The sequence below is a fragment of the Falco peregrinus genome, chromosome 14 (assembly GCF_023634155.1).
Source record: "Falco peregrinus isolate bFalPer1 chromosome 14, bFalPer1.pri, whole genome shotgun sequence".
Lineage (NCBI taxonomy): Eukaryota > Metazoa > Chordata > Aves > Falconiformes > Falconidae > Falco > Falco peregrinus.
This window is the reverse complement of record NC_073734.1, coordinates 22,826,042-22,834,209: the sequence shown is the minus strand read 5'-3', so window position 1 is coordinate 22,834,209 and position 8,168 is coordinate 22,826,042. Positions and strand designations below refer to the sequence as shown.

At 43.0% G+C, this 8,168-nt stretch overlaps 1 protein-coding gene across 3 annotated transcripts; it reads left to right on the top strand.

Moving 5' to 3' along the window:
- The first annotated feature begins 22 nt into the window (after nucleotides 1–22).
- Nucleotides 23–6,856, top strand: HSDL1 (hydroxysteroid dehydrogenase like 1). 3 transcript variants are annotated; one of them, XM_055818961.1, is made up of 5 exons: nucleotides 23–131; nucleotides 997–1,229; nucleotides 1,853–2,298; nucleotides 4,297–4,524; nucleotides 5,970–6,856. In XM_055818961.1, exons 2-5 carry the CDS (start codon nucleotides 1,010–1,012, stop codon nucleotides 6,069–6,071), a joined length of 996 nt encoding a protein of 331 aa, XP_055674936.1. In that variant the 5' UTR covers nucleotides 23–131; nucleotides 997–1,009; the 3' UTR covers nucleotides 6,072–6,856. The 3 variants fall into 3 exon arrangements, with proteins under 3 accessions (XP_055674936.1, XP_055674937.1, XP_055674935.1); XM_055818962.1 differs by lacking the exon at nucleotides 23–131 and adding an exon at nucleotides 140–266; XM_055818960.1 differs by lacking the exon at nucleotides 23–131 and adding an exon at nucleotides 284–494.
- Nucleotides 6,857–8,168: the final 1,312 nt, after the last annotated feature.

Here is an 8,168-nt window from a genome sequence, read left to right as displayed (position 1 = left end):
CCCAACCGCCTCAGCCGCCGCCGTCGCCATGGTGACGCCGCGCTGGCCCACAAGGCGCCGCGGCCGCTCCTGGCGGTGCCGCGCAGCTGCCGGCGGAGGGCCCGGCCCCGCGGCCCCGGGACTCCGGGCGGGTAACGGCCCCGCGGCGCGGGGTGGGGGGTCTTCCTCCGTTGGAGAGGCCCCGGGCTGGGAGCGGCAGGGCTGGGGCTGAGCGAGGGGCCGAGGCGCCGGGCCGGGCTGTGAGCGGGGCTGGCGGCGGGGGCGCGGTGAGGCCTGCGGCCGGGCCGGCCTGTCAGCGAGGGCAGGGCGGCGGCTAACGGCCGCGCAGCAACAAGCGGCAGCGGCGGTTGGGTTTTACGCTTGTTTTTAAAAATTATTTACTTGTGAAAATCATGTGGGGCACGGTAGTGTTTGTGCTGGAAGCCGATGTGCGGTGTGGGGTTGACACACGGTGCTAGCCCGTGGCTCAAGGGTTCTCAAAGCTGGCCGCCACGGTAGGCGCAGGGCCTTGCTGGGAAATGGCTGGTGCTTTGGTGGTGCTGCCCCTCAGCTCCGTTCTCTGTCATCTAGCTTTCTGTGCTTGAAAGAGCTCCTTGTTTCTCATGTGCTCAGCCCTCTCCTGCTGGTTACCCTTGCCTCTTCCATAGGTGGTTCTTAATCTTCCAAAATTAGTTTTTATGTGCTGAGCTTCCCCAGTCTGCTTGGCCTCGAATTGTTTTATTATAGTATCCTTGATCAGTGTTATTGCAGGATAACTGATCAGTAATTAAACCCTTGGATAAGGGCTAAATGGCTAAACCAGTGAGGCTGATGGCAGGTCATACCCAAATTTTAGCAGTCTGACTTGAGGCTTTTCAGCATCAAAATGGTGTTCAGACTGCAACATGCTGAATCTCAAAGGTTATCCATTCAGTCTGAAAAGTTTACATGGCCCAAGAGACAATTGTAATAATTGCCTGTGTCTTTTTCTTTTCTTTTTTTTTTTTTTTTTTCCAGGCTTGTGATCACCATGGCTGCAGTGGATCGTTTCTACCTCTTGTACAGAGAGATCAGTCGTTCCTGCAATTTTTACATAGAGGCCCTGGCTATAGTTGGAGCTTGGTACACAGTCAGAAAGTGTGTGTCTCTTGCGATTGACACTTACAGCATGATCAGGTTGCATTTAATTCCAAAGCTGGGTGGCGAGATCGATCTTGTCAAGCGTTATGGGAAATGGGCCGTGGTCACTGGTAAGAGACTGAAGCAGTGTATTTGCTTAGGTTTATAAAACATGCCAGTACTGTAAAGCTTGCTAGTTTGCACTGCTGAGTGAGCTTTATGTCATAAGCCGGGACCTGTATGATCTCTGGTTGCGAGTTAATCTGCTTGAGCAGTGTCAGTTGTTCAGTGCCAAAATAAATTCAATTCCTCAGGAGACTGGCGTTCTGAGTATATTGACTGACTGCTGGGAAAGAATCACAGAGCAATTTTTCCCAAAACTTGCAAGGTACACCCTGAACGTGTACAGCGTAGACAGAGATACAGACAAGATCCTTTTTTTTTCCTATGGGGTTTCATACGTGCTCAAGTTCTTCAGCAAGGTTTAAGTCATATATCTCTGACATCCCAGCCTTTCATTAAGGTTCTACTTTAAGCTCTCTGTTGTTGTCATAGAAAATATAAAACTTGTATGTCGCGGGATAGCAGAACGTTGCTACTGACAACACTGTCTTTAATGTTGTGGCTTTGACATCAGCAGATTCAGTGCCACATGATCTCAGAGAAGAGAATAAAGCTATAATTGAAAGAACTGCCAAAACTGGAGGCTGGGGCTGCTCTGATTTTCACCTTGGTTTTTTATTTTCTATTACAGGTGGCACAGATGGTATTGGGAAGGCATATGCCCAAGAGCTTGCAAAGCGTGGTGTCAACATCATCTTAATCAGCCGAAGCAAAGAGAAGCTGGAGGCTGTATCTAGAAGCATATCTGAAACCTATAAAGTGGAAACAGATTTTATAGTAGCTGACTTCAGCAAGGGTCGTGAGCCTTACCCGGCCATTAAGGAGGCTCTGAAAGATAGAGAAATTGGGATTTTGGTGAATAATGTAGGAATATTTTATCCCTACCCAGACTATTTTACCAATCTCTCTGAGGATATTCTGTGGGACATGATCAACGTAAATATTGTTTCTGCTAACATGATGATGCATATTGTGCTGCCGGGCATGGCAGAGAAGAAGAAAGGGGCAATTGTGAACATTTCTTCTGCATCCTGTTGTCAGCCAACACCAATGTTGACAATCTATGGAGCCTCTAAAGTAAGTTGGGCTGTAACGTTTAGTGGTATGCGCTGCAAAGGAGATTATAGGTTGTGTGGCTTTTTTGTTGTGTTTTTTTAAACCTATTCAGCAAGGATATCAAAATACTTCAAGTTTTTTTAGGGATTTGTTCAAATATTGGAGGTGAATGTTACATGTACTAAGCAGTAAACTCTTTATGCTTAAGAATGCTGGGCTTTGTACCAAAGTCAGTGCTATCTGGATTATTAATTGTGGCATAGCAGTAGTTCTAGGAAAAATGTTACCTTCCTCAGACAAATGATGTGCAAAGCAAAGTGGCAGTTCTGTGACACATTGGAAGGGCCAAGAATTTAATTTCCCTCTTCTTCAGCTGACCTGTGCAGACATACCTCAAGTTACTTACACACTAGTATTGGGTAGCAAGAGGGGCTATACTTGTACTTAAGCCACCACTGTGAAGAGGACTGTTGGCAAATCAAGCCATTGCTTCACCTAACACCAAGGGGCAGAAAAAGGCTTCTTACACCATTTTCTGTACCATATTTTGGGAGAAGTGAAAAGTACTTCCCCCCCCCCCCCCCCCCCCCCATTACTCTTCCTGAGGAGATCCAGTCAATAATGATTAGGATGGGGAAGCTGGGTGATTCTGGAAGTACTAATGCTTGTGGGGATGTGGATTTATGCTGGATGACTTGCTGCTGAATCCACAAAAGCAACTGAGATTGTAGAAGGATCTCGCCTAGATCTGGTGTCTAAACACAAGTGATTATTGCTCCCAGCTGTTGGTGGGAGCTGTAGTCATAACACCTATGCAGTCTTGCTCCTGGGATAGCTTTTGTGGGTGCTTTCTTTTGCCTGGAGCAAAACCAGCTCTTATTACCCAAGGTCTAAAACTCCTTGAAAATTTTTGTCAGTATAGGAATTGGCTTAAGATTCCTGTTTCTGTTGCAGAGTATCTTGCCCTTTGGTTATGCTAAGTGTATGCAGAACTGCAGTCTGAACTAAAACAAAGTACCTGAAAAAGAACAAAACCAAATGTAACCAAGGTTTCTTTGGCTGCCATCATTAATCCAAATCCTCGATCACCAGTGCAGTTTAAAGCCTGACCTCTGAACAATTACACTGGCACAGAAGTGGAAACAAGCTGCTCTAGCAGCATTCTTAGTCTCTTTGTGTGTTAACAGTGCATAGTGCTTGAAGGGGTCGGTTTGTTTTGCTTTCCTAAAGCAGGTGTAAGAGCATTTGTAGAAGATGCTCTCCCAACAGTTTGTTGGGAATGGTGCTTTTGCGAGGCCATTTGGGAGCAGAAACATGTTCACTCACAAGCTGAGTCTAAAATGCTTTTTCCTGGGGGTAACTGGCTGTGGTGGCACAGCAGTAGCTTTAGCGTGGTGTCGGTGATGCTGCCTTGGTAAGAGTGAGCCATGCTTATTTTTCTGTCTGTTTGATTCCAGCATTCCCAGTTATCAGGCTTGTGCTTTTTTTTTGTTATTCTGTAAAAGTAAAATGAGCTAAAGGAGATAATAGAGCTACAGTTAAACAAATTAATATTTAATTTTGCACAAGGGAGTCCCAGGTAGTAATTAACATAGGTTCTGGGGGAAGATCAGTTGAATATGAAATTCACCTGTAAATCTATTAGAGTGGGACTTCATTTTATCATGTTGACAGTAGTATGTATACTTAGCTTGTGATGCCCTCAAACTAGATAAGGTGTTTGTTTTAGATGAAATAAATGTTTCTGTATTGTTTTTAAGCAGAAATTGTCAGATTGTTAAATTGACATCAGAGAATTAAGCAGTCACTTTGTCCTGCAAGTTACTGTTGCAGGTTTTTAGTAAACAAATAACAAAAAGAAATGTTGATGATACTTGAGAAATGTGTATTTTTATACTATTTTTTCAAGGTTTTGTAGCTGATGTGTAGAATATGTTACAACTTTTCTGTAATTCTAACAAAACTCTGCCTTGGGACTTGATTTAAAAAAAAAATGCCTATCTGCTTTTATCTTTCTAGACCTACTTGGACTATTTCAGTAGAGCACTACACTATGAGTATGCCTCAAAAGGAATTTTTGTTCAGAGTTTAACGCCATTTGTAATTGCTACAAAAATGGTAGCATGCAGCAGTGTTACATCAAAAAGATCTTTCTTTTTTCCTTCTGCTGAAGAGTATGCTAGTCATGCTGTTTCTACTCTTGGGTTATCCACCAGGACTACTGGCTACTGGAAGCATGCAATAAAGGTAATAAAATTAGTTAAACTATTTCATGTGTGTCAATAGAAGTAAATAAGATGTTTGCTTAGGAGTCCGAATAAAAACTGTTTGTATTCTGAAAAAGTGCAATATATATTGTAGGACTTACAGACTTTGTGCTGTATTTTGTCACTAATTCTGCTTTAGAAAATTATGCTTGGGTATGCATATTTTTAGGTTGAGAGAGTGAATCCAATTCCCACTTGAAATGCACAGCAAAAATGGGAAAGAAACAACTTTTTATTCAAAAGCATACTGGGCAAGCATTACATCGTCTTCTGTGAACAGAAGTAGCTTTTTTTAATCTTAACTTATTGAGCATTTTTCCACTTTGGGGAAGAGTGGGTAGGAAGAATGGAGTAATAGCAGGGGAAAAAAACCCGTGTTTTTATTCTAAGCTACCTGGAAGCTGGTCCTCCATATGTTAGGTTGTAATTTTTGGGAGCAGACTGTGGGCTCCTGTCCTGGTTTCAGCTGGGATAAGAGTTAATTTTCTTCTTAGTAGCAGGTGCAGTGCTGTGTTTTGGATTTGGTGTGAGAACAACGTTGACAGGACACTGGTGTTTTCAGTTGTTGCTGGATAATGTTTATACTAAGTCAAAGACTTCAGTTTCTCGGGCCTTGCCAGCGAGAGGGTGGGAGGGGACACAGCCGGGACAGGTGATCCGAGCTAGCCAAAGGGATGTTCCATACCATATGATGTCATGCTGAGTATATAAACTTGGGGAAGAAGGAAGGTGGGAACATCTGGCATTGTGGCATTTGTCTTCCCAAGTAACCATTATGTGTGATAGAGCCCTGCTTTCATTTATGTGGCTGAACACCTGCCTGCCAATGGAAGGTAGTGGTGAATTCATGTGCAGGTTTTGCTTTACTTACTAAATTGTTCTTATCTCAACCCTGTGGTTTAACATTCCTTTCTGATTCACCTCCCCATCCCTTTGGGTGAGAGGGGAGTGAGCGAGTGGCTGCGTGGTGCTTAGTTGCCAGCTGGGGTTAAGCCATGACAGCTCCAAAGTAATCTTAGGAACACTGGTCACATATCATGTGTCCCTGACTAGTGGCTTTTGATAGGTTGAGCAGAGGAAATTGAAGAAGTGGGGATTAGTCCAAAAGGAATAAAAGGGACTGGAAGGATTCTGGCAAGATGTGGCAATAAAAGGAAGTGGACAGTATTACTGTTGTGAACTTGACAAACCGCTTCAGGATTTTTTTGCAGAACCTAACTATTCAGTTGTGGACACTACTTCCAAAATGGCTAAATATGTTTACTCCCAGTGGGTTGAATGTAAAGCTTAGCTGCTGATGTTCAAGCAGGTTTTGCCTTGCTTTATTGGTAATTGGAGAAACTGTTTACTTTAATGGAATATGTCTTAATTTGTCCCTTCCTTTCTTCTTTTTCTCTTCTGTTGTCTGTCTGTGTCTCTCCACAGTTCACATTGGGTGAGCAGCTACCTGAATGGATCTGGGCATGGTTTGCAATGTATTTTTTTAGAATTATACGCAAGGAAGCTTTAACGTGCAAAGTGAAATAGGAGTATCCAGATGTCCTGCATAATGAGTACTTACTCTGATCGAGTGCTGCAAAAATGTTTAGTGAAGCGTGGTGGACTTCCCGTAACTTACCCATACCTTGTAAATGAGCTACATGTAACTTAGACATCAGAAGTCTGGATCCTCTCTCTATCCTTGTATTAAATAGCAGCTCTGCTGCATTCCCCCATGACAGAGAGCTGATCTTGTGCAGGTTAATCGCTGATTCTCTTCAAGGTAATTGCACAGGAGCAGGTACAGTTTTAATTGACAGTTAAGGACTATCTTGTATAGTGCTACACAATGTCAACTTGCAAAGCTAACAGAATTTGCCAGAAATCAGCTCCCCCCCAATGATGCTGTTCAAGAAGACAATTCCAGTCAACTGTATTGTTTCTTTAATATGTAGTTTTGTGTAGCTTTGCTGTCTTCTGACAGCAGATGTTTGCATGTTTAAATTGCAAATGTTGTTGTTCTTGAATGATGTTATTTAAGGAGCTCATAAAAATTAAGGTGTCTGGCAAGGTACTGTTGACTTTGAGGTTGTTTAAATGACCGAAAAGGTCTTACAGAGCTGTAAAGGAATTTGGAGATAAACTCGTATGCTTTCTTATTCCAAATGTGAATGATCTTGGTAATACTTCAAATGTGACTTCAGCAATCTGAAATATGGCTGGAGAATTGAATAAAGAATGTAAAAACACATCAGCTAAAGGAAAATAATGAAGAAGTAATGTTTTAATTTAAAAATACTGATTGGTTTCCTAAGATAAAAAAACTTACTGAATTTTTGGTGCTGTAAGAGTAAGTACATACACATAAACATATTTATATAAACAAAAGCATCAAAATCAATGTCGTCTGGTATTATAGACAATTCGTATGTGTTGCAGGCCAGTAAATCTTCACATCTCTGTCAGGAAAGCTGTCCTTTCTGTGTATGTTTAGTTGCTACCTGAAAGAGGGGCATGACTTGGGAAGAATGTTCTCAATCTTTCTGTATTTTATGTGATCGTGAGCTCGTTAGTACTGCTTCTTTAAAGTTATACTGAAATATCAAACCCATGAGCTACCTATGCAGTATCTTACACAGCAGCGTGACTCAAGGGGCGTCCTCCCCTCCTTTGGGCTAGTATTTGTTACTTGAAAATGATGGTGCTGTATTTCCTAAGGGTGACAATGGGAGGTGGGTATACTACGCTAGCTACCTCCCTGAAATCCCCGATTGGAGAATATACAACAGTTGCGTTGTGTAGCTGAATAATGCAGTCACAATTATGAAGTGCCTGGCTGTTGTTCCTCCAGCTCTGGACTGGTGATGTTAGAACCTTGAGTTCTGATAGTGATGTCCCCCATGAAATTTTTATGATGAGCAGATTTTGCAGAGAACAATGTAGTATTACTCATCCTCATCCAGTAAGCGACCGGGTACAAATCTGTTCGAATTAAGTTGTTTACGAAGTTTTATCATGTGAAATGCTGATTAATGCTTTAAAAAAAAAAAAAGTCCGAGCACACAAACACCTAAAAAACCAAAACACCCACCCCAAAAAAATCAAAAAGTCGTGATGTTTAATATAATGAATGTTATGTTGAGCACCATACTCATGCTTGAATGTACTGTCTGGAGGGGAAATTCAGGCTGTGATTTCTAGAAAGAAGGAGCTCTGTCCTTCCACGCTTTTGTACTGTTCAGTTGCTACAACCCTGTGTTCTCAGGTGTTTTTTTTGGGGGGGATAGAGAGGGGAGAAGGTCGGGGGCGGGGGGGGCATTAAAGGCAGGGACCCCCGAAGCGGTTCTGTTTGTTGCTGACCCCAGCCGACCCCGAGAGCGGGTTTGCTTCAGTTGTGCACAAGTACGCACTGGGTGTTGCAATAATGACTTATGCCTGTTTGCAAACGGGATGTAAACAAACGCATTTATTTTCAGCAAGGGCTTAAACAAAACTTGCGAAACGTGAAGCTGTAGAACATTTCTGATCACATTCCCCCCCTCAGGCGCTGCCAGATAGGCGCTGCCTGCCCGTCCCTGCCGCTAACATCCACATCTCACGGTTTTCCTTACAGGAGCTAGGCCCCGCTCGGCCACACTGGAATAA

Excerpts from the sequence above, each read along its gene's own strand:
- HSDL1 (XM_055818960.1), top strand. The coding sequence starts at position 427 with ATGTGCGGTGTGGGGTTGACACACGGTGCTAGCCCGTGGCTCAAGGGT. Across the intron at positions 1,230-1,852 it reads GAAATGGGCCGTGGTCACTG|GTGGCACAGATGGTATTGGG; the intron begins GTAAGAGACTGA and ends TTTCTATTACAG. Across the intron at positions 2,299-4,296 it reads CAATCTATGGAGCCTCTAAA|ACCTACTTGGACTATTTCAG; the intron begins GTAAGTTGGGCT and ends TTATCTTTCTAG.